General features: G+C 38.1%; 1 protein-coding gene across 1 annotated transcript in view; it reads left to right on the top strand.

The window, feature by feature from the left end:
- TENM1 (teneurin transmembrane protein 1) overlaps window positions 1–27286 on the top strand; it is a 911501-nt gene that overhangs the window by 269187 nt on the left and 615028 nt on the right. Inside the window, exon 4 of the mRNA XM_061409574.1 lies at window positions 1153–1432. Coding sequence (XP_061265558.1) covers window positions 1216–1432 — 217 coding nt within the window. The 5' untranslated portion in view covers window positions 1153–1215. The remainder of the gene's footprint in view (window positions 1–1152; window positions 1433–27286) is intronic.

Below are 27286 nucleotides of genomic sequence, written 5' to 3'. Positions count from 1 at the left end.
AAAGTGAGATACTGTACGTGACAAAGGAGCCACCATCCAGATGTCAGTAGATTTCTTTGAAAATGCATATGGTGAAGAGCTGAAGAAAAATCAGGGAGTCATTTTCACTGCAAAATAAAATCATGGCCTTGTTTGGTTTCAAGCTAAGTTTCTTGAACATTGTATGAAAGAGCCAAGTTGCAAAGTTGCAACAGTGCAGGAAAATGATGATAAAATAATATATAGAATGAAGATAAGCACATGTTTACAGGACTTAAAACTTTTCAGAAGGCTTTGACATCTCAGATGGTGTTTGAGCTGCTCAAACCACTCTGTGCTCAGTAAGGGGGATAATGCCTCTACTGGTCTTAAGAGCCTTATGACTCCTAGCTCAGCGTTCTGTGGGGAAGGGGATTTCTTTCAATGATTTATCATGAAGTTTTAAATTTCTATTTCTAAACCCGATTTAGATCCTGCTGTTTCTACACCACTATACTCACTATAAGTGCTGTTTATATCCTCTTGGTACTATGAAGAACAAAAATTTACCACCACCTAACTCATTAAAAATGCTCTGCAAGCCCGAGGCATAGAAGCCACAATATGAACACAAAGAACTCAGTCCCCCTTAAGGACACTTTATTTCATGAGCCTCTCTAACTCAGATTCATTCTCTTCCTCGGAGCCCCTTTCTTAAATGCAATATTAAACCAGAGGCAAGAACGTGTTTTTTTCTGAATGTAGTTCTCTTACCAGTTTTCATTTCAAATGTAGGATGTGCTCGGTTAATATTTGTACTTCTGGCCACTTGAAAATCTTATATATATATATTTTTAATCTGACCACAGACTTTAACATTAAAAACATGCACACACCGTAGAACAACACAGTCAGTCCTTTATTTGCATTCGGTTACAAATATTTTTGAAGGCTGTCTCTTTTTAACCCTAAGTATTTTCTGATACTGCTACCTCCAGCTTAATCCTAAATGCTTGATGAAGTATGCATGGAACACAGTGTTGTTATTGCCCCAGGCTAGTTTCGTGTCCTGCAGTTTGTCTTTGACTCCCCTCCTTTGATAGTATTATCAGGACCAATTGTGAATCTGCCAGATGCATTTTCTTGCAAAAGGACAAATCTAAGCAAGCTTGTGTTTTTCCATCCCTCTTTCAGGACTGCTTACACTGAAGGAGTTCCTCTTCCTTTTTTCATGAAACTGAGCTTGCTTCGTCAGAGATGGAGCAAACAGACTGCAAACCCTACCAGCCTCTGTCAAAAGTCAAGCATGAAATGGACCTAGCTTATACCAGTTCTTCCGATGAGAGTGAAGATGGAAGAAAACCAAGACAGTCATACAACTCCAGAGAAACTCTGCATGAATATAACCAAGAGCTGAGGATGAATTACAATAGCCAGAGTAGGACGAGGAAAGAAGTCGAGAAATCTACCCAAGGTATGTTTTTATTGGATTTTTATAGCTAATATGATTTCTCACTGGGGAATGGGTTGTGTGCATAAACTTATGTTTTGGAAACAAATTTGCTGATGTTAATTGGTTAACAATTCGTACTTCTTACATATGCTTAGTGAATCTGTTTCATATGCCAATCCTAACTGTGGTTGTAGGTTACATGTGCTTTTTACGGATTATGCATGAGTTTGCATGCAACAATCCTCTTATCAGAGCATTCAAAATTTGCTTAATCCTACAAATAGCCATTTACAGATTGAAAGATAAATAATTTATAGTAAGAGGAAAAGTAAACAGCTAAGTGCTTTTCAAGCCATTGCCTATATGGGACGAAAGTCTCAAATAAATCTTCAGCATCAAAAAGAGCTGTAAAAAGTTAGTGGAGACTACCAAGCAAAGGTCCAGAAAGTTTGTCGACAGAATGCTGAAACCTTGTGCAGCATAGTCCAAAGGGAAGCCATGTGTGGGGCATATCCTTTGGACAACCTTAGTTTCTCAATTGTAGATTGACAAGATAGTTTCTAATAAGTAGACAACAGGTAGATAGAAATATGATTTCCTTATTTCTTTTCAGATGATAGAGAAGTGGTATTAGACCCCATTTTCACTTCATAGGAAAAAAAAAGAGATACTGATGTTGGCACTGATTACTTTAAAAAAAAAAAAAAACAATAAGTCTGTGTGGAGATTTTTTTTTTAATGATTTGATTATCTAGATCAATGGTTCTCAAAGCATGGACCCTGGTCCACCAGCAGCAGAATCACCTACTGACTTATTAGAAAGGCAAATTCTCAGGGATCACCACAGATCATGTCAAATTCTTACAAATGAAAATTGCTTTATTGGAATCTTACATTAGAAAAATTTTAAATTGAGCCAAAATTTGAGATATTCATACCAACATTTAGATATACACTAAATATTTAGATTAACTATGTTACTAATGTTTTCAGTTCAGTTCAGTCGCTCAGTCATGTTTGACTCTTTGCGACCCCATGGACTGCAGCACGCCAGGCCTCCCTGTCCATCACCAACTCCCGGAGTTTACTCAAACTCATGTCCATTGAGTCGGTGACGCCATTCAACCATCTCATCCTCTGTCATCCCCTTCTTCTCCTGCCTTTAATCTTTCCCAGCATCAGAGTCTTTTCAAACGGGTCAGCTCTTCACATCAGGTGACCAAAGTATTGGAGTTTCAGCTTCAACATCAGTCCTTCCAATGAATACTCAGGACTGATTTCCTTTAGGATGGACTGGTTGGATCTCCTTGCAGTCCAAGGGACACTCTATGGACAGAGTTTTGTGACATTGTACAGGAGACAGGGAGCAAGACCATCCCCAAGAAAAAGAAATGCAAAAAAGCACTAATGTTTTAGCTCTTAACATACTTGGTAAAAGTTTTATATCTGTCTTTTCAAGAACTTCATTTTAGTCTTCCCTATTTAGTCTGCTGAAGACTGCAACTTTGTTATGAGTAATTTTTTTCTTCTGCGTAACTGGAAATTGGGAAATATTTTCATATGGGAATTTTTTTGGCTCTATTTTGCTTTAAGCAATGTGTAATTACCATCAATGTTTCTCTATAAGATTGTCTTTACAGAATATGAACTTATAATTGTGAGTTGTAGCTTATAGAATCAGTGTATAGAGTGTTTGACCTAATAATGTTATAAATTTAAATAAGAATGCGTTTCTGGTGACAGTTTGTTCTAAAAATATAAGTGATTTTATATTGAGTCAGTATAAAGACCTAGCCAGATTTTGTCTGCATGCATTGTGCTCAAAATAAATTTTGAGATGAGAGAAAGTTTGTCTTCTAAAATGTCATCCTAATTTCTCTTTAATAGCCTATTGTTATTCAGTAAGCTTTTATTGAGCACTTGCTATGTGTCAGGCTTCAAGTCAGATGGTTGGGATGTAGATGACCATGATAGTTTCTGGTTGTAGGAAACTCATAATGTTGTGGAGAAAATAGACATCTGACAAATCATTACACTTAAATGTAGCAGGTACATTTACAGATAAATTGCTATGGAAGTACATGGGTGAATCAGGGTCCATAGAAAAGTGATATTTGATCAATTTTTTCACATTTGAATAAGAGTTTACCAGGAAAAGGATGAGGGCTTCCCAGGTGGTACGATGGTAAGAATTAGCCTGCTAATACCGGAGATGCAGGTTTGATCCTTGGATGGGGAAGATCCCCTGGAGGAAGAAATGGCAACCTACTCCAGTATTCTTGCCTGGGAAATCCAATGGACAGAGGAACCTGGTGAGTTCTAATCCATAGGGTCACAAAGAGTTGGACATGACTGAGTGACTGTACACACACACACACACACACACACACACACACACACACTCAGGAAAAGGACATTCCAAGAGGGCAGATTCTTTTCCAGTGGATCTTCCCCACCCAGGAATCGAATCCAGGTCTCCTGCATTGCAGGCAGATTCTTTACCAACTGAGCTATCAGGGAAGCCCAGAGGGTAGGTTAGCAGGTGCAAAAGCATAAAACTGTGAAAAGACTTAGCATGATGAAAATTTCAATATGAAAATTGGTGCAATGGCATCAGATCACAAAAAGTCTTCCATGCCCAAGTTAGGAGTTCCATTTTTTCCTTTACACAGTTTTTAAAAAAAGCTTTTAAGTAATAGAGAATTTCATGATGACTTATAATTTTTAGGATGAGAAGTGAAGAGTATTGTAGATGTGTAAGCAGCAGTGTATAAGATTGATTGCAATTGGGGGAAATTGGATGCAGGGAGACCATCTATGAAGCCACTGAATTATCCCAGGCTAAGGATGGTGATGAATGTCTAAACTCTGGCTGTATCAGTAGAGGTGAAGAAACATATTCAAGAGGTATTAGTGTGGTAGAATTGATAAGCCTTAGTAATTGATTACTTGTCGAGTTTGAAAGAGATAACAGAGTCAAAGATTATTCTGAATTTCAAGTCAGAAAACTGGGAGGATGGTGATCCATTTACCAAGAGAAGAAAAATAGGAGGAGTGGGTTTGAAAGGGAATGAGTTTCTTTCTGAACATGTTAGGTTGAAGTTGCTTGGGTGACATCCAGGTGGATTTTCCTGCCAAGCAGTTGTTAATGTATGTCTAGACTTCAGGAAAGATCTGGACTGTTGAAATAAATAGACTTGAGTTCACTGATGTCTTATATAGTAGGAGATGCCTGGAGATGGATGAGATTACCCAGGGAGAATGTGTAGAGTGAGACCTGAAAAAAATTAAGGACCAAAACCCGAATCTATCATCCATGAACTGAAATAAACATGTTTTCGACCTATTTTAATTAGCACCATCATTTGCTATATTGACTTATGTCAAGTATAAAGATCCAGGAAGTGAGAGTTTAGAAAGTTAGTCTTCTTGTCATTGACTTCATGATCTTTAGAGACACCCAGGAGGGAACATATGTGTCTCTTTAGAGGATAAATGAATTAACCTACATCAGGCAAAATTGTGGGCCCCTGGTTGTCTTTTTTTTGTGAAGTCTGGAATCCTCTGTGTTATTTTGGCCCATGTATACCTTTATGTATAAGAAAATGTTCTTGATTTTCGCAAATATATGGTAGCATCTTGCATCAAAATAGCTAGAGGTGACCTGACTCATTATTTTTAAGGAATAAAATTCTTAGAAAATCATTGAGTTTTAAGATAGGAAAGAAGAAAGTTAACATAAGTTTGACTGGGCTCCTGCTATAGTATCAGACACTGTGCTAGATGCCTTCTAAGCTCACTAACTGTGCAGCCTTAAGCAAGTTACCTCAGCTCTCTGAGCCTATAAAGTTGACTGCAGAGTTGACTTCATTGTCATCAATACCATAATCGCAATAGAAAAAATAAAAGTAGCAATAATAATAAAAGAAAACTTGAGTAGTACCTGCTGTGTTCCAGGGCTCTACTGGATACTTAAATTTACTCCTCATGAATGCCTTATGAGATGAGATGTTATCTCCAGTTTACCAATGAGGTAACTGAGGCTCGGAGAGAAATAACTTGCTGGTTTTTACAGCCAAGAAGTAGTAAGAGTTGGCCTTGGAAATCAAGTCTATGACTCCAAAGTTTCCATTGTTCACTGTGCTACACTGCCTCCCATATGTACATCATGAGGTTGTTGTGAGGATCAGTTGTGATCATAAATGTGAAAGTGTTTAGAAACTCAGTAATTGTTAGTTTCCTTTCATTTGCTTTCCTAAAATCCTTTTCAGCTTCTTTTGTGTTCAGTGACCAAGGTTTTGCAAGGAGGTTTAAAAAGCCTTTGTGTTCTGATTTTCTTTAGTAAGGGGCAAATGATATGCTATATCATATTCAATATTTATAATGAAATATTTCTGAGTCTTGTTTTTTTTTCACTTTTTAGGGAACTTACTGTGTCATTCAATTCAGGACTTGCTTGGGGAAATATTAATAAGAGTAAATACTTGATCCTATTTTAAATCTTCATATTCTTATCTTTATTTGCCAAAAACCCATCCCCACCCCCACTGTGTACACAGAGCACTGGATTTTAAAACCAGTTTTCTTATTTTCCAAAAGCTTTCTAATTAAGAGATGGACCCTAATCTAATATTACACACAATTCTTTGCTAATAGGATGAATGAGCCTTAGGCAAGCTTATTTTATATGATTTTTGACAGGTCTAATAGCTGGGGTACATTTCCTGGAGGCACACAGGCTAGCAGTTGTTCCCAAGCAGCCTCACTTCCAAGTGAGGCATCAATTAACTAAGAAATGATTATAAAATGAATGAAAATGTGTGGATATATAAATCAAAGATAATAATTTTAGTTATGAGAATTGCCCTATGATTTTTATAATAAGTAAGATTGGTTTTGAATATAGCTGCTTTACTGAAAAGTAATTATGAATGAAAGTCACCCATGCATAACAAATGGTATGAAGAAGAGCTGTTAAAAATCCCACGGGATCATAGATTCTTGAGAACTGCATCTGACACAAACATTTCATTTCTTCCTTCTTAACCTCTCTTTTGTGGCTTCTCTTTCTCCTAATACGGTTTTTGTTTGTTTTTCTGCTTTCTGTATTGCAACCTAAACCTAAATCTCACATTATCGCCATCTGGTGGAAAGAAAGTAAAATTGCCAATCTGAATTTACCAAAATTACATGGAAGCAAAGCTAATCTGCCATCCTTCCATCCACCTATCCTCCCATCTATCCATCCATCCATCCCTCCAACCATCCATCCATCCCTCCAACCATCCATCCATCCCTCCCTCCACCATCCCTCCCTCCATCCATTTTTTCATTTACTCATTTATGCATTAAACATTCATTTAGTGTCCAGTGTTCCAGGTACTTTGCTAGGTGAATGAAGTTCGTCTTGAAATAAATGGGCACAGATGATTATTATTTTCCTCCTAATTGCCCCTGACTAATAAGCTACTTCAGCCCACAGCAGAAGCTGCTCAAACAGTATTGCCACTTGTGGGTTCAAGGCGTAGACAGAAGCCCAGATTTGAAAAGCACATCTTGACTCTAATTTCAAGCACTTATCAGTAGTATAAACTATTGTTGGCTTATATCTAAACAGTTTGGATAACAGTTCCCACAAAAATCTTGAAAGAATTCAGTCTCCAAATCTGTATTTATATGGGATGGCATATACAGATGGCAGGTGTAATATAATGTAGCAAGGCCTGTAAAATGAAATTTCAACCACATTTGATTACCTGTGATGAATTTCCTGCTGTAAGCATGTTATGCTTCTAGTTGTCACAAGTTTCTAGCATAAAAATCTATAGTGACTACCGAAAATTTTAAACTATAAGAGAAAACTAAGTTATTTAGCAACAACTTCACCTGGTTCATGTCTTTCAGCTAGTATCATTTGTTTATGAAAAGTTAATCAATAGATGGTTATTTATGTAGTATCTAAAACTGCTATGGAATATCCATGGCATTTATGCACTGTACCCTCTACCTGTAGCACAGCAAACGTCCCTAATCAAATCGTGGAACTCTTTCCTGCTGAGCCCAACTGTGGCCTCACATCCTTATCTACACATTATTCTGTGCAAACATTGTCAATCAATTAGAGCTGGCAAGGGAGATGAAACCTATTTCCTATCTGTGGTCTGCTTATCTGTGCCAAATCTGCCAAGTTAAACTCTGAAGATACAGATGAACAAAAAGCAATCTTTCCCCTCAAAGAATTCAGAGGACATTTAGGAAGGCAGATATAAACTAGCTACAGCACTGTTGTATGATTAATGTTACAAAAGTGGTATATGTAAGTGTTCTTGCCTGGAGAATCCCAGGGACGGGGGAGCCTGGTGGGCTGCCATCTGTGGGGTTGCACAGAGTCGGACACAACTGAGCGACTTCACTTTCACTTTTCACTTTCCTGCATTGGAGAAGGAAATGGCAACCCACTCCAGTGTTCTTGCCTGGAGAATCCCAGGGACGGGGGAGCCTGGTGGGCTGCCATCCATGGGGTTGCACAGAGTCAGACACGACTGAAGCGACTTAGCAGCAGCAGCAGCATGAGAGTCTAGAACCATGTATTCTGCTTGTGGAATGATAATGATGATTATAAGTGAAACATCTAACATTTATTAAGCACCAGTCACTGAGTAAGGTACTTTTGATGGACTGTGTTATTTAATATTCCTAATATGCTGTGAGGTTTGGATCATTATTATCCCTATTTTACAGACGAGTAAAGTGAGAATCAGAGATGCTAAATAACTTGGCCAGTATTACAGAGATATTAAGTAATACGACTGGGATATTGGAACCCAGGAAGTCTGGCATTAGGTCCCACTGCTGTCACTGTATGCAGACATAGCTCCAAATTTAGATCTCGAGTTCCAGGAAATGGTATCTGGGTGTGTGTGTGTGTGTGTGTAATCATCTAGAGATAGGTGGTTCCTGAAGTAGCAAGAGTAGAAAAGATCATCCAGTGAGAAGATGTATAGTCAAAAATAAAGAATGCCAAATATAATACCCTGAGAGACCTATGAATTTAAAATAATGGGTAGAAGATAAAGGCTGGTTTTGAGATGTCAGAGAAGAATCAAAGGGAAGGGGAGAGGCTTTCCAGTGGGAAGAGGTGACTAAACAGTCAAAGACTTCAGAATCAACAAGTAGAATGAAAATCGAGAAAAAGCAAAAAAAAAAAAGGCCGTTAGAAGATCATTGCTGGCTTTGGACCAGAGATTCTCTACCTTAGTTGGACATTAAAATTACCTGGGGTTTTACAAATCCCAGTGCCAACACTGCTCCTCGGACCAATTAAATCCAAATTTTTAGTGGTGAGACCCAGGCATTAAAAAACATCCCCGAGAAGATTCCATTGTGCAGTGTGCATTCAAGATGATAAACAGTTCCAATAATCTTAAAGAATGACACCAAATCACAAGGACTTGAAGAGTGAGTACAAATGAATGTAGTGACAGGAATAAGGCTCTATTGGAGAATATTTCAGAATCTCAGGTAGAAGGAAAGGCTTTGAAAGAGTTCAGTGCTTCCTCTCATACAGGAGGTAAATTCCAAAATGGAGTGGCAAGCATTTAATTTCATGTCTTGGATAAAGGAGAAAGAAGGCTGTCTGCTGAAAGTGGGCATCAAGTCAAGAGCTTTATATGAGTAACAAGGGAGGTTTTCAACCTGGCCAAGATGGAGTATACATACATATCTTCAGCTCAGGTGAGGCAGGACTGAAGATGGAGATGCAGAAATATTAATGACAATTAATATTATTGGCCATTATATGCCAAGTGGGCTTTCCTGGTGGCTCAGATAGTAAAGAATCCACCTGCCAATGTAGGAGACCCAGGTTCGATCCCTGGGCAGGGAAGATCCCCTGGAGAAGGGAATGGCAACCCACTCTAGTATTCTTGCCTGGGAAATCTCATGGACAGATGAGCTTGGTGGGCTGCTCAAGAGGTTGCACAATGGGGTTGTCAAAGAGCTGGACATAACTGACCGACTAAACAACAACATGTCAAGTAATCTGCTGAGTGGGTTCACATATTGCTTCTCTTTAGTCCTTCTTATAACCCTGTGATGTGGAGATAAGCACCATGACCCCTGTATTATATAAGTATATAGCTTGAGTAAATAGCAGAGCTAAAATATAAATTCGTGACTCATTAAAGCCTATGTTCTTCCATCTACACTCTTAGATGCAGCTCTAGTACATGATAGCCACACTGTACTCCATGCTTTAAATATTTGTTCTCATTTGCAAAAATGATTTCCAAGTAGTATTGAGTGCCAAACTGAGGTTGGAAATTCTTTATTTGGGGGGACACCACTCTGTAATATATCTGAGGGAGATAGGATATTTACTCTATATGTTATAATTTCTTCTTCTAATGAAAAGGGAACTCCAGACGCTCCTCCATATTGTTAGCAGTGATCTCTGTAAACACAAATCAGATCATACCGTTCTTCTGAAAATCCATCAACATCTCCTAATGCCCAGAGTAATGGCTCTTCACAGTAGAGGACAAAGGGGCAGAGGACTACTAAATGCTTTGAGAATCTGATCAAAGCTCTGAATCTTTTTTCAGAAAAAAAAATGCACGTATATACTATATCAGCCATGTATGTCAAGGGTTTCAGGAAGCTTGAAGTCCTTCTGTATCCGTGGACCATAGGTTAAGATTCTCTGCTAAGGGAATTTCATCTCCCCCTAGCTAATGCAGCGTAGATCTTACACGATTTAGTACTAAAAGTAGAAGCTACAAGGAAAAGCTTTTGAAGGTGGAAGGCTCAGCCCCTGAATTTCACCTTCCCTTGGCACTGAGTCACCTTGATTTACTGTGTCATCATCAACTGGGAAGTTTTCTACCTAGTGCTAAATCCACAGATGGTCTGCATTTTGTTTCTGACAAGGGAGATGATATTTCCTTATATAGACATTTATATAACACACTTCTACATACAAATGATTTCAAGTTAGGCTGATGTGTACAAAAATACATATTGTACATGTAAGTTTGGAACCTGACTTCAGAGAAGGGAAGGGAGCCAAATAGTTGCAAAAATGGAGGAAGGCTATTTACAGTGATGCACTATAGAAATTGCACCTTCATGCATCCTTCAGAAGTCCTCATTTCTGCAAAACTCCCCTTTACTCTTCATCATTAAGCTATGAATGTAGGTAGCCATATCTCTCCAGGTGGCTCAGTGATAAAGAATCAGCCTGCCAATGCAGATGAGGGTCCTATCCCTGGGTCGGGAAGATCCCCTGGAAGAGGAAATGTCAACCCACTCCAGTATTCCTGCCCGGGAAATCTCATGGACAGAGGAGCCTGCTGGGCTATAGTCCATGGAATCACAAAGTCAGATACAACTGAATGACTAACGACACACACACACACATAGATAGCCATGATCAGTCACAATTCATCACCTCCTAGATACCAAGATATTATCAAATGGTAAGATTCACCTCGGTCAGTTCAGTTCAGTCGCTCAGTTGTGTCCGACTCTTTGCGACCCCATGAATTGCAGCACACCAGGCCTCCCTGTCCATCACCAACTCCCGGAGTTCACTCAGACTCACGTCCATCGAGTCGGTGATGCCATCCAGCCATCTCATCCTCTATCGTCCCCTTCTCCTCCTGCCCCCAATCCCTCCCAGCATCAGAGTCTTTTCCAATGAGTCAACTCTTCGCATGAGGTGGCCAAAGTACTGGAGTTACAGCTTTAGCATCATTCCTTCCAAAGAACACCCAGGACTGATCTCATTTAGAATGGACTGGTTGGATCTCCTTGCAGTCCAAGGGACTCTCAAGAGTCTTCTCCAACACCACAGTTCTAAAGCATCAATTCTTCGGCACTCAGCCTTCTTCACAGTCCAACTCTCACATCCATACATGACCACTGGAAAAACCATAGCCTTGACTAGACGGACCTTTGTTGGCAAAGTAATGTCTCTGCTTTTCAATATGCTATCTAGGTTGGTCATAACTTTCCTTCCAAGGAGTAAGTGTCTTTTAATTTCATGGCTGCAGTCACCATCTGCAGTGATTTTGGAGCCCCAAAAAATAAAGTGTGACACTGTTTCCACTGTTTCCCCATCTATTTCCCATGAAGGGTTATATTTCATAATAGCCCTATATAATTCTCTATATAGATTTTAATCTATACAGCAAATTCTCTGTATAGATTCTCTATATAGATTCTTAAACTAACTTCATAAAACAATACATAGTTATCACTAATTGTAGACATATTACACAGTGTGTTTTTACCTTTGACCAATCTCTCTTATTTATGGACACACTTTATCCAGGAATAGCTAGGTCAGTTTCCCACTTCAGCCTTGCAGCTTTTGAGGCTGCGTGGTCTTTTGCTCTCAGTCTGAAAATATCTCTTACCTCTGCACATTCATCCATTTCAACTATCTATCCCTGAGCTCACTTTGCTTAATACTATGCTTAACCCTTAAATGCGTCTTCCTCAATCTAGATTAAAACCTACAGCACAGTATGAAGAATAATTCTGGAGTTTTCTTCATAAATAACTCTCTACACTGTGGAATTATGTATTTTCCTTTGTGGATGTACGTAATTTCAGAAGTGAAAGACTGGCTTCCTGGCTGAGTGTCACAGAAATGACTATGCCCTGGGAAACAAAGCAACTGTCCTCTTTTTAGGTACATAATGTGGTTCCTCTGCTTGAATTGGTTCAGCCACAGGGCAAACTCAAAGGAGATATATACTCTGGGAGTGGTGAAAACGGGGGAAAAAAGCTTTGTTCTTTTCCTTTTTAACTCTTTAGGGCCCATTTATTATATGGTTAGCTCAAAGGCCAGGCATGGGTAAGCCAGACCATTTGAATGACAAACATGATAGGTAACTCGGCTGAAGCAGAGAGACTACTGAAGATTGATGAAAAAGGGAGGTTCTTGAAATACAGAAGAAAGCAGTTGCTAAACCTAAAAAGTGAAGTGAAGGGGCATGGATTTGGTTCAGTACCTAAAAGGGAAGCCGTGGCATCTTGCAAAGTCCATAGAATTGATTGAGACAGTATCCATGTTACATGTTGATTCTCTTTTATTACAAAGATTGGAACAAGATTTCAGAATTGGCATTTCAAAATGTAGCTTTATATTTATGTGAACAGCGAAAGCAGTTTTAAATATCTGCAAAAGAATGACTGTGAGGTAATGCCAACATGTCCTGTCAGGAAATCATCCTGTCAGAAAACGGTTATTCTGCTTTTTTGGTCATCTGTGATACAGAACTAGCTCCATATACAAATCAGTTCTATTTATTTTTGGCACTTTTCTTTCTCATTGTAATTCTGAAAGGGTCTAGAGGTGACAGAAGATAAATCTTGAATCCCCTTGAACCTTGGAAATCTTCTCATTTGAAGCCGTTTATACTAAAAGCTGAGAATTCTGCTGTCCTGTCAGTATAAACTGGACCATATGCAGTGCTATTTTGGTGCCAGTCATTCCTGTAACATATGAAGTATTTAATTTTATTACTCCTGAGTCTTTAACTGTTTGAGAAAATGACCCTTTGTGTCTTTTTATATCATGGAAGAAGTTAGAAATGAGCTCACAGGCAAAAAAATAAAAAGAATTTAATAAGGACACACCCAAACCTTTCCTAGAATTTAAAGGTTTAAGGTAAGATTCATTTCTTTACCCTCAACTAAGACATTTACAAGGTTTCACTCCTAAAGTCCAATTATGTCTCCTTGGTAATGGTTCAAGTCCAGAGTTTTGAGAATACTTTAAAAAATTATCACATTGACAGGCAAGTAGGCTGAATGCTAAAATGTCTCAGATATTGTATTGATATCAGGTGTATCAATAAATAGGGTACAAAATCACCTTCACTAATTGGAAAAAAGTTATCTGTAGTGTTGAAAAATAAGAGTCACAGGAAATATATAATGTTGTTATCCATTTTCTATGTATAAATACACATGTTTATATTATATTTTGTGATCATTATTATATGTATATAACATAATTTATAGTTTTATATTTACATAATTTATATGTGTAATTTAAAGAAATAATGAGGTAGATTAATTTTTCATGGAATGGCTCTCTAATTTTTTTCCTATTAATTGCATTTTCTTAAACAAGACATACTTATGTATAAAAATGGAGAGGCAAAAACAGAAGAGAAGCTATATGGAGTAGCATCTAAAATTCATACATGGACACTTATGCCTCCTATTTTTCCCATAATTTCCCACTCCAAATGCCCTAAGCTCCAAGTATGCTTGACAAGTGTTAGTGGCTGGCAAGCTACGTTCCTAAATTGTTTCCCTCACACACACGTCTTATATAGAGAACAATATAGCTGATTTCTGCTGTATCCACCCCACTGCCAGGTCTGTCACTCAGCATGTTCTGTCCAAACCACACTGTGATTAGTGGGGTCAGTATATCTGGTCAATGGGCTATGAAATCTATCAGATGTATGGATATTTGACTTAAAAACACAATTGGGCTGGCTATGCTATCTTTTCAGAGAAGGCAATGGCACCCCACTCCAGTACTCTTGCCTGGAAAATCCCATGGACGGAGGAGCCTGGTAGGCTGCAGTCCATGGGGTCGCGAAGAGTCGGACACGACTGAGCGACTTCACTTTCACTTTTCACTTTCATGCATTGGAGAAGGACATGGCGACCCACTCCAGTGTTCTTGCCTGGAGAATCCCAGGGACGGGGGAGCCTGTTGGGCTGCCGTCTATGGGGTCACACAGATTCAGACACGACTGAAGCGACTTAGCAGCAGCAGCAGCAGCATGCTATCTTTTCTGCCACCATGCTTTTGGAATTAACTTTAGAGCATAGAACAATATTTGACAAATTATAGGTGTTTGATGAATATTATTGAACAAATGAATTTATTAAATGTGTTGCACTTAGCATTTCTCTTCTGGTAAGGTAAATTTGTAAGAGGCTCAAATTTGAATTTTGGCCACCTTGATTGCTATGTATCTCTTTTACTTTTCATAGAAGAGTATTTGATAGTTTTAGTATATGATGTTTTGTCTGAATGGTTTCTAGTCTTTGCCATACCATAAATAACAAGTTTAGATAAAATTGAAATGTAAGTTCAAAACCTTTTACAGTTAACAGTTAGCCTAAAATTCATTGACAAAAAGCTGTTTAAAATATATGAGTTTTCTTTTTTTCCATGCCTTAGTTTGTAGAGTTGAATTTAGCTGGGGAATTGGTGTAAGTGACTTTCTGTGGATGAGGAGGATGTTACTCTGATCAGTTACTTCCAGTTTTATTGTACTAGACTATGGATGCAAAAGCCAATGAAGAATGGCCTCAATGTAGAAATAAAGAAATGGAAAGCTCAGAGGTGACTTTGTGTTGTTTATCAATGCCAACTGCCAGTGGTGAATGGAGAGGGAGATAACTTCAATTAAATGAGACTCCCTAATATTTAGAATTTTAATTGTGGTTCTACTGTACTAATAGGATGATCTAGAAGGTTGATTTGCAATTCTTATTTGCACATATTTAAATATTGTCAGATTGAAATGTACATTTCAATGTAAAGTTTGGAGCCCACGTTGTTAGAATTCTGCCTTCCTAAGAATACTGTGGAGGGCTGTTGTCCTGGATTTGTAATCTTATGTGATGTTGGAGTGCCATCAGAAAGGTACATTTTCAAAAGAACACAAATAACATAAGTTATTCTCTTGGTAGAACACTTGAACTTCTGCTAAAATAATGCTTAAAAAAATAGAAGCTGTAAAAGGAACCCAATTAAGCAGTTTTTATTACTCAGGTTCTGAACCAAAGTTCAAATTACTTAAAATTGAATCACAAGGCTGCCAAGGACCTTCAGAGAACATGCCTTCAGGCAGGACCACACTAAACCTAGCCCTCTATGAGTTTTGTGAAATTTGATTCTATTTCAGTTGTATCACCAAGCTTCTGTGGTAGTGCAATGTGTTGATTTTTTTTCCTCCCTGTGTAAGCACAGCGATTCTAATTATGCATCCTTTATACCCTAAGTCTCACCAGAGTTCAACTCAATACTCATTGTTTTCCAGAGGAAGCATTCAATAAATATTTATTGATTATTGATTTTTGAAGGCATCAAGGAATTTCTACCATTTTCTAGTGTTTGACAATGTATACTACTAAGCGTTTTTTTACCAGAATTCCATGGAGAGAACTTTAAACCCTTTCCCCCTTGTCCTGTCCTTGAAGATTATGGAGTAAAACCAGATGTCATTAACCAGTAACTGGACATTTTTATATAGTGCAATATTTGACACATAGTGAGCCAGTCATTGAACAAATATTTATAAATTGAATTTAAAAGTTGCATATCTTGGTTTTGATGTATTTGGTGATGAATTATTCAGGATGGTATAAGAGAAAAAGAATACTGAAGTAACAGTGACTTAAATTCAAATTGCTCTTTTACTTAATAGCTTAGCAGACCATCATTACAGAGTAAATGCTTAGTAACTGTTTCCTTAAAGAATGAATGCACTGAATTGAACTAATGAAACTTTGAACGCCCCTTCCCCTGCAGCCCTCTCAGGCAGCTCTGCTTACCTTCCATCCTGCCTCAGACATGACTCTCCTCTGAGGCCACTATTTCTCATTCAGCCACTTTCTTAGAGCTACTCAGCTACTCTTTACTTTCTCACACTCCACAAACCTCGGTTCCCACTGCAGCACTAAAACCCTTATGTTAGAAACCAGCAAACCTCAATAAAACAAAAGTTCTTCTCCTTTGTGTTGTATACCATCCAGCTATACCACTTTACCAACCCTACTGGCGTGGTCCCTTATTGCTTTATGGTTTTTGGAGCTGGTAGAATTCTTCCTGTTGATTCCAAATGCTGGTAGAGCCCTGGGTTCACTTGCAGCAGCTTTCATCTATGGCCCAAGTATTGTTATAAACCTGCTCTTCCCCTCTCCCCACCTGGCGAGGTCTTGTTCCACCTTCAGGCCTCTGTCTGGATACTGCCTGCTCTGGAAAGCTTGTCTTGGTCCTGTGCAGTCTCAGCTTGATGCCCCTCTGATCTGTAGCACTCAGTACATATTCCTACCAAAGCACCAATCACTCTTAATTGTAATTGACTAGTAACTTGTTTATTTCACCAGCTAAACTGTGAACTTCTTGAGGGCAGGGACTCTGTCTTTTTTTTTTTTTTTACTCTTGTAGACTTTGCTACATAGGTAAGTTCTGAAGACATAATTTTTCTTTTCATAAGATAACTTCTACAAGGTTTTGTTTCTCTTATGTAAAGTGAGGATAATATTTGCTTACTGTGGTATAGAGGATCAACTGAGATTGTATACATAAATCATTCTGAAAGCTGCTGGGACACAAATATTATTTCCAGTTGTCAAATCTTTTCACAGGTGCCTTCTACTCACAGAATGCCAGTTACAGTCATTTTCAGATAGTCATTTCCTGCCCATTCTTAGGATCTAGGAAATTGTGTCACTGTAAATAACATGCAAATGAATGAAGCAGAACTTTATGAATGGGAATAAGGGTGCATGCTATGGCCGCACCAGTCAGTCTGAGTTCGCTGAAGATTGTAGAGTCTCATCCATTTGCTTTGTAACTTAACTATATGGATGAGCAACAGCAATAGTGAAAACAGGTTTAACAAAAACTTCTTGGTTCTGTCACAGTGATTGTAAGATCTCTAATTAAACTGCTGTGGAACACCAGAGAATGGTTTTCAGATCTTCCTGAGAATATCTCTGCTAAAATCAACATGATTAACAGTAGTTAATAAAAATTTTAAAAACTGAAAGAGTACTGAAAGTTGCTTAGTCATGTCTGACTCTTTGCGACCCCATGGACTATGGACTATACAGTCTGTGGAGTTCTCCAGGGCCAGTGGGTAGCCGTTCCCTTCTCCAGGGCATCTTCCCAACTCAGAGATCAAACCCAGGTCTCCTGCACTGCAGGCAGATTCTTTACCAGCTGAGCTACTAGGAAAAGTATTGCTGAAAATCTAATTTCTGACATCCATCTTTTTCAGTCTTGTAGTCATGCATATTAACCAATTAGATTAGCAGAGTCTTATTCTGCTATAATCTACCAGAAGCATCATGGCTTTTGTTACATTGTACACACTATCCAAAGTAGTTTAGCATGTGCTACCTCTAATACTTGCTGATGACATTGACCTCAAAGATGGGGATCTTAGTGACCTTTCAATAGAAGATGAGTCTTAGCCTGTTGGATTCTTCATCACCTTTCATTGCCTTCATGCCACAAACCCATTTGAAAAGTTGTATGATCCAATCTCATTCAGTTACTATCATTGCACACTCATATATATATTCAAAACTCTGTACGTGTTAATGTGTCTGTTATGTTGGGAGTTCCTAGGAACTGTTAAAAATTGAATACATTTATCTGAACACTTCCCTTTGCTGGTAGAATATAGGAGGCACATTCTATTGATGTTATAGTTTGAATAAATGGAAATATTGCTCTTTATTATCCTGATGGCCTTCCTAACTAAGCATCCACTGGATTAGTTTACCATTTAGTCTACTTAGAGTGAGAATGGGAGAGTTTCTAATCTTCTAGGGGATTTTTCTTTCTTCCTTGAAGGGTTATGATAACTAGAATTGGTAGCTCATAAAAAGCCCAAATCAATATTGCCATTGACTTAATCCACATAAGAGGCTTAACTTCATAGGTGACTTCTGAAAAGCTGAAACAAAACAGAAATCAGTCTCTGGTGAGTTCTCAAGTTTAAAATAAAGTTGAAAGCTGCTGCAGAAAAATGCTTCTAGGCTCACAAAGACAGCAGGGTGGGACTCAGTAGACAATTATATTTCAGCAAATAAATGCTCCTGTTTTCCCATTCTCAAGAATAATGAGAGCTAATGTTTATTATGTGTCAGACACTGTGCTAAGCATGAATTTTAAGACAACCCTATGACATTTTGACATAGTTATAATCCCAGTTTACAGATGATGAAACTGAGACTTAAGAAAGTTCCCTTTCCCAATATGACACATCTTATAAGTGGCCCAGTGGAGACTTGAACATATGTTTGCTGGATACTAAAGGTCATGTTTTTAATCAATATACTGTATACAAAATTCATTCATCAGCTATAGTAGTTGATGTTCAAATAGGTCTATAATAGAAAATGATGCTCCTTACCTACCATTAGAAGTATTTGTATGCCTTTGATGTAGGGAAACACCCTGCACCTTCTGCTTTTCAGTGTCAGGAATCCACTGTGATTAGCATCAGGCCAGTATGCCTGTGCAAGACTGTAGTGTATACTACGGCCATTCGACAGTGTTCCTTTCTTTATCAGAATAGCTATCTAGAATTAAGATCAAATTCTTGACTTTATTCTTTCTAGCATTATGCTCTTAAGTACTTGAATTAATTGAGTCAGAAGTAATGTACTCATTGATAAACACTTTATTCCAGCCTTCAGTTTAACAGCCTTTCTTCTTTTGAAATTCATACCATCTGACTTTTCTTTTCTCCTTCCTTCCAACTCATTAAAGTGGTCTATTAATCTACAGACTACCGACAGGTGTTTTTCAATGTCTGAATGTTGCATCATTTCATTCTCTACTAATAATCTACACGAAGCCCAACATTTAGGTTACCAATACTTCTAATGTCTAAGCCTTAAAATTCTTTGATGTCCTTAGCAAATGCAGTTGTCAAGATCACCAAGGCCTCGACGTTGCTAAATTCAGTGGTCAGTTCTTAGTTCTCATCTTGACCTTTCAGCTGCATTTAACATCATCGATCACACCTCCTTCCTGTTCACTTGGTTTTCAGGATATCTATATTCTTCTGAGTCATCCTATGCTTCTCTGTTGGATCTTCCCCATCTTCCCAACCATGAAATCTTGGGGGGCCTGAAGACTTTGTCTCTTTTCTTTGATACACTTATCCCCTTGGTCCTGTCATTTTGTCTCATGATATTAATATCGTTTATATGCTGGAAAAAATTCACAGTTCTGGTTTGGAACTTTCCCATCAAATTCAGATTCGTATATCCAGCTGGCTATTTTTCATCTCCACTTGGGTGGCTGATAAGTATCTCAAACTTAACATATCTGTACCAGACACCTCTTGTTCTCCACCACACATTCTCTCATTCAACCTTTTTATTCCAGCTGGTGCTGCAGCTACCAGCTGTGTGCATATGTCACTAACAATACCTCATCTCCTGCCTTTTCTGCTACCTCCGTGTGGAATGCCTGTGGCCACTCAGTCAGTCTGCAGCATGTGTAAACCTGGAAATATGAGAGAGTTGATATAGAATAGGACAACCTCTGACCTAAAAGAGACAGGAAGTCAGTCGTGAATGCCTCTCTCTTCTAAGTTCAAGCAGATGGTCTTCCAGGCATTTTTCCTTGGAGCGTCTCCAGTAAGAGTAAGCATCAGTTGCCCATTGCTGTGACCAGCTCAAAAACTCACCCTTCAATTGACTTTCCTTACTCCTCTATTTCACTATTACTGATCCTCCATTCATGTTTGGGCATCACTTCCCAAAGTTCACTCCTGGCAACAGAATCTTTTGTCTCAGGTTCTGCTTTTTGGAGGAAACTGACTGAGATGTTCTTCAAAACCAAACCCCTAACCCTCCCTCCAAAAGCTGACTTCTCTATCTCAGCTTATGACAGCTCTTTCCAGGGCCTTTTATCAAAATCCTTGGTGTGGTCACTAACCTCATCTATTTTATCAGGAGACCTTGTCATCTCTACCTTCAAAATATGTTTGGAATCTTAATTTCTTTCACTTCCTCTGTGGCTATCCAAGTCTAAGCCAGTCTCATTTTTCATACTGATTTTTGCAGTAGTTTTCTAACCTATGTCCCTGCTTCTGCCCTTGTACCCCTACATTTATTCTCAATATAATTGTCAGATGATAATTTTAAAACCCAAGGCAGATCATGCCCCCACCACCCCCTCACAAACTGCAGTGGCTCCCCATCTCACTCAGAACACCAGAGTCTACATAATGTGGTCTTTCTTTACAATTGTGACCTCGCCTACTACTAACTTGTTTACTCCTCCTGCTAACAACACATTAGCCCCTGTGATGGCTCTCAGTACAGGCATTCTTCTGCCCTAGGACCTTTGCAGTTGCCATTCCTCTGTCTGGAATGTTCTCCCCCTTAATAACTCCCAGGTTTGCTCTCACCTGATGCAGGTCCATACTCAAATGCCACCTCAGTGGGCATTTCCTGACCATGCTACTGAAAATTAAAATCTTCCCCATATATGCTCCTTTTCTGCTTTTTTTCCCATAGTACTTATCACTTAGGTGACTGTATAATTTATTGTCCAAACTGGGACATTTTTGAAAGTGAAAGAGTGCACTAGGAAAAAAAAAAACACACTGGAACCGCAAGTATAAACAAAGACTGTCTGAGACCAAGTGAGTTACTATGGTCATCTTTCTTATCACCAACTGACTTACTATTTTGCTTTTTTAAAATTTATATTTTATATATTATTCTTACTATGTGTCTATAAGATAAAATAATTCAATGCGTATTTATTTATGTTTTTACTGCATTTTATGTTACTCATTTATTTTCTATCTCCTCCACTAGAATTAAGTTCTATGAGAGCAGGAAATTTTTGTCTGGTTTGATTTCTTTTGAATCCTCAGAACATTGCCTGGAACATATTAGGCATCTGATAAATATTTATTGAATTAAGGCAAACCTGCTGGATGAGTGTCTGGTACATAGTTAACTCTCCATAATTATTAGTTATTGTTATCAATACTTATTATTTATCATCAAAGACAAGTAATTGCTTTTAGCTCTGACTGAGAATGGTGTTTCTTGGGTGGCATTTACTCTATTTTATTTACTCTTCAGTAAAATTTTCATGGGCCACCTGTATAAAGATGCTTGCAACTGCCTAATAATTTTTATTGAAATGGTCTGTTCTCCAGTTTTTTAATCAAGATGCCCTATATTTGGGTGACTTATAATCCTCTATGATTCATGACATACTGATGAATTGTTCTTTTATATGTCAAGGCAGATAAAAGATTTAGCTCGTATAATCTGATATGAAGTTTGTGTTTTAAAACATTGGATTATTTTATTTATTTAAAGTCCAGGGGTGATGCTTGAACTTCTAATTATAATAAAAAGTAATACATCTCTTGTGCATTTTATCCAGTTGGGGAATGTGGCTTAAAATATCTTAGAAGAATGATTTTGAGTTCTTTCAGTAGAATTCTAGAAATGCAAATTCAAATAATTATAATGATCAATCATTTACTGGTATGTTAATTTCTTAATGCAGTCAATTTGTCAGCAGCAGGTTTTTCCTAATTCTAAAGAAGCAACACTTAATTCTCTTTTTACTGATTAATTGTGGAGAATTATAGTTCTGGCAGTTGACAAAGGGACTTACATGGCTTGCTTCAATACCATTCAAGACACAGGTAAATAATAAAAGTAAACAGTTCATGAGAAGTGGAAACATAATTAACAGCAATCTTATAAATGTTTGTCTCCTCTTTTGAAAACCTTGGTAAACTATGGCATGAGCTTCTGGTTTTCTTTGGATGAGAAGTACTTGCTAGCTGATCAATGTATAATCCTAAATGCTCCTTAAACATTAAAAAATTGACATTAGCCAATTAGATAATTCAATTGGACAAGCATTTATGGAACATTTACTATTCACAGAATTTCCTCTTGGTCACAGTCACAAATTAAATACAGCAGCATCCCTTTGTAAAGCTGATGTTTGGAAGCATGACTGGTAACTTTTATTTTGGCTTTTGTCTTACTGAGCCTTTGTATTTCAAGGCACAGGATTTTCTCCACAGTACATCTGTGGCCTTATAATCGTGGGCTGCGTTGTAACAGGATTGTGCTTTATTGAGATGGCATGAATGCATTGAAAGTTCACTTGGTAAGTTCTTTTAATACAGAATTCCATGCTGAGCAGCCTTGTCTTATAACCTTTTGTGCAGATAGTGTCCCTTATTCCCATTTGCCCCCTTTTGGATTGCCTTTACTATATTGTCTACCAGAAAGATCACATCACTGGGTCAAGACTCATGCTTTCAATTTTGCTTCATTCACTCACTGAATGACCTTAGGTCTTCTTTTAACTGCCTTTACTAGTATATTAATAGTCACCTGGGGTCTTGTGGCACAGTTAATCAAAGTCCTAAAAATAATTTGAAATGTACAGCCCTCCCTTCTGCTGCCAGAGAGAATCTTTGAACCAAAGAAGAAAAGTAAAATGGAAAGGGAGATTTGCTAGGATAATCAACAATGTCTCTGTGTGATGATTTTCTTTTTGGCACTGCCCTGTCTGATCCTCCTTAGTCTCCTAAAACTGAAATACTCATTTCTGAGATTCTTCTTTATAATTCCTCATTTGAAGAACAGACCTTAGAAAATGACAAGACTCACATCTATTTGAAATAAAAATAATAAAGCTGGTGATATTTCTTGATGATGCCTGTGTTAAGATACAAGAGAACAGCAATGACTTCCAATATATGCTAATCATATAATATTGGGCTTGGTCTGCATGGAGATATGGTTCAGAAGAAGTGATTGAACTCTAACAATATCAAAATTGTAACAGGAAGTCAGGTGAGAACTTAATTCTTCTCTAAATTACATTCCCATAACTTTTTCTCTCCTGTTTTACCTCTAACGCTGCTACCAATATTCAGTGACTTCTTATTGCTACTAATAGACTTCTACTTTACTTATTTAATTGCAGCCTTATACAAATAACTTTGAAACATTCAAAGGTACACTTTCAAATCATTTATAATGAGCCTGGTAGGGGGGAAATGTATAGACTTAAGGGTGGACTTAGGTGTGCTTTAAGCGCACTCCTTTACTGTGGGGGAAATTTCCTAACTTTTGTGGTTTCTGTTGGGAATGTAGTGGGCATATTGGAAAATAAATGACAGGTTAAAAAGTTCCCAGTTAGGAAGACATTGCAGTAATCTAGAGGAAGAGATGATGAAGTGCTTAACGTAAGCATTGACTTTCTGAGTAAAGAAAAAGGAGACATACATAAGAGAGAAATTACAATTAGCAGGACCTGGTGACTGACTGGATGTGGGTGATGAAGAAGAGAGAAGAGTGAAGGTTTCCACCTTTGGTAAGTCAAGGAAGAGCAGTGCTAACCATCAAGGTAGGGAAGCAAGAAAGGCATAGTTTTGGAGGAAAAGTGTTCTCATTTGAACATGATTTTGCAGGTTTTTCAGGTAGAAATAGCTAGCATGAAGTTAGATATAAACTTGGAGTAATGGTGCTGGAAAATGTATTTGGGAGTTGTCGATGCTTAAATGATACAGAAGATTAGATATGATCACAGAGGAAGAGCATATAAAATGAGTAGAATGCAGAAAAAATAACATATGGACAAAACCATAGTGTATACAAACATTTAAAAGGCTGATAGGAAGAGGTGAAAGTGTGTTAGTGGCTCAGTTGGGTCCGACTCTTTGCAACCGTATGAACTGCAGCTCGCCAGGCTTCTCTGTCCATGGGATTCTCCAGGCAAGACACTGGAGTGGGTAGCATTTCCTTCTCCAGGGGAATCTTCCCAAGTCAGGGATGGAATCTGGGTCTTCTGCATTGCAGGGAGATTCTTTACCATCTGAGTCACCAGGGAAGACCAGTAGGAAAAGGTGCTCAGGAAAAATCCTGAGTAGTTAGAGAACTAGATGGAGAATGAAGACAAAACGGTATTACAGAAGTCAAGAAAGAACAAAGAATCCAGAAAGAGGGGATAACAGTATCATATACAAAGAAAGTTCGAGTAAAGATACAGAATACTGATGGAAGAGTTAGTCTCTGAAACATGAAAGAAGGAATTTGTGATGTCTTGTAACATCTGTTTTTGATGCTAAGTAGGAGACAATGTCATTTACCAAGATTCAATGAGAGAGGGTTGTGAATGGAGTAAGACATTAGCAGAGTGAATCATTAAGACATTGAACAGACTAGGAACAAATATGCTAATGCTATTAGGATTGCAGGAAAAGTTAGCATATAAATTAGGATCTTGGTTGTAAGTGACAATGTCAACTCAAAGTAACTGAAGTAGAAAGGGGGAACTTATTGGTTCAGAAAATTTTAGAAAAGAATTTTGAATATCAAACTTTAGAAAAGTAGTGTTGTAACTGACATCCAAAACAACTAGAGCTAGTGAACCATATACTCCCAGCATGGTCTTTAAATCTTTCTAGTGGTCTTTAAGCTTCATTTTCTTTTATGCACACAGAATTTCTCCACAGAATGAGAAACATGGCTGGTAAGGGCACATGAGCTTCTCCACTTAGAGTTCTAGCCATCCTGAGAGGAAAAGATTCTATTCTATGGGCTATAAGTCCAAAAACAGTAAGCAAGGACTGATTATTCCTGCCTGGTTCGGTTGTCCACTCCTGGATTCATCCATTCATTCATCCCACAGGAGTGGGATCTGTGAAATGTACTTTGATTGATAAAGTTTGGGTTAGGTGTTCACACATGAACTGATCAACTGTGGCAATTCATTGCATCAATTCATTAAGTATTTGTTGGATGCTTAGAGTGTGCCATGTCTTGTTCTAGATGTTGATCATACAGTGATGAAAAACATAGACACAGTCCCTATGATCCCTACTTCCAAAAGCTTACACTCTAGTAAAGGGAGATTGCGGAGAAGGCAATGGCACCCCACTCCAGTACTCTTGCCTGGAAAATCCCATGGACGGAGGAGCCTGGAAGGCTGCAGTCCATGGGGTCACTGAGGGTCAGACACGACTGAGCGACTTCACTTTCACTTTTCACTTTCCTGCATTGGAGAAGGAAATGGCAACCCACTCCAGTGTTCTTGCCTGGAGAATCCCAGGGAGGGGGGAGCCTGGTGAGCTGCCGTCTATGGGGTCGCACAGAGTTGGACACGACTGAAGTGACTTAGCAGCAGCAAAGGGAGATTGATAATAAACAGGATGTTTCTGGCTATTGATAGACTGAAGAAACTAAAACAGAATGGGGCTGACAGACTGAGAGAATAGAAAGATGTCTTCAGTCTTGTGGTTTTTGAACCACCAAGTTGAAGAGCAGATTTTACAGTCATGATAAAATCTAATAGGTAAAAGCGTAGGAGATCATTATCAGAAGGAGATTTCCTAGTTAAAGGTGTTGTAATGCCCTTTCTTGCTCAGATGAGTATTAACTTTTATATTTTTAGTTATATCTAACCTACATCTATGACTACTTTGTTAATGTACCTAGTTTCTGGGAACTTGCTGATGTGGGTTCAAAATACCCTCTCTTTTCCTCCCTCGCTTTTAAATTTGTGATCTTTTCCATTATTAAACATTGGCTTTTTTCCCAGGGATGGCACTGAAGAAGAAAATCAATGACATATCTAGCCAGCCGCCTTGGACTGAATGGGCATTCAAATAGACTCCAAGGGCCAAGTACAGATGGTGATTTATTGTGCATACAACTTCTACAGAATGCCTTCATTTGAGCATTGATGTATATACAATTACTTACCAGAATGCTGCAGTTTTATAATTTAGCCAGGAATCTGTGGAGAGATTATGTTCACTAAGAAATCCACAAATGCAGTTTTCACCTTTTCAGTAATTGTACAAACTCTCAGTTGTCTTCTACATGAAGCTACATGAAGAAAAGAGATTTCAAGAATAGTTCTTCCATTTTACCATGGTTCTCACTTTCGTCATCCTTATGCAATTCTTCTTTCACTACCAATTCAAATTTATTAAACTATGTTTCTCTCCTGACATATAAGAAGATGGAGTTGCTAGAGGCGAATCATTTACTGTGGCTATTTTGAAAACCAAAATTGTGGTAGTCATCCACACATTATAGGCCTGCTTGTTGTAAAGATCGTTTTTAGGCAATGTTTATATGATACTGAAATAGTCAATTGAAAGTTGGAACAGTTTAAATAAACCAGATACTTGACATCTCATAGGCAGAAAAATTATGAGGGCACTCTTAAAATCCTTTTTTCTTACTGAAAACAGTTTGAATTGCTTGTTTGTCCTTATAATTTGAATTTGAAATTGAAATTGTAAGGATGTTACTGTCTTTAAGAGGATATTTTCCAAATCTTACTTTGTCTCTATGGTCAAATATTACCTCATTGCTATGCTTTTTTGAGGATGGCACCCATGTCCAAGCATTTATGAGTTTATATTGTTTTTGTGTTTTATTGTGTTATGGGCAATGGGTTGTTTACAGCTGAAATTAAATTATGTCTTTCTTTGCACCAACATATTGGGTTGGACAAAAATTTGGGGGGGGGGGAGTTATATCACAATGTATTTTCTTTAGTATTTGGCTAAATCTCAGTGAAAAAAATGTTAATCATTTTAATAGAAACACTTCAGACCACTCCATAATGCAAACAATACACAGTCAAGATTAATAGAACCTATAAATAAAAAGAAGCTGTAATAGTATTGATAAAAATCAGCTCGGCAGATGAAAATGAAGAAATTCAATAACAAATAATATACTGCCATGACATAGCCCATCGAGTTGCTCTATGAGGCAGCATGAATAATAGCCCTTGATTTATTCATGTTCTTTACAGTATAATCAGCGTCTTGGATGGTAAGCTACTAGAAGGGATAATCAGACTCAGTATGCGTACAGTGTTGAGCCCAGTGGCACCCCCAAATTCACTGTGAACGTGCCTTCAGTGCCACGTGATAGTGCGTCCCCTAGTGTGGTTGTGCCCATCGCCACTGACTTTCTCGTTCTCATGAGGGTTTTTTCTTATCTGTGCTTTCTCAGGGAAATTCTCCATTTGAATCTTAGTCTGAATTTCATAATGGAAAAGTTCAT

The sequence above is a fragment of the Bos javanicus genome, chromosome X (assembly GCF_032452875.1).
Source record: "Bos javanicus breed banteng chromosome X, ARS-OSU_banteng_1.0, whole genome shotgun sequence".
Classification (NCBI taxonomy): Eukaryota; Metazoa; Chordata; class Mammalia; order Artiodactyla; family Bovidae; genus Bos; species Bos javanicus.
The sequence above is the reverse complement of the archived record's forward strand: the minus strand, read 5'-3'. Positions and strand labels throughout refer to the sequence as shown.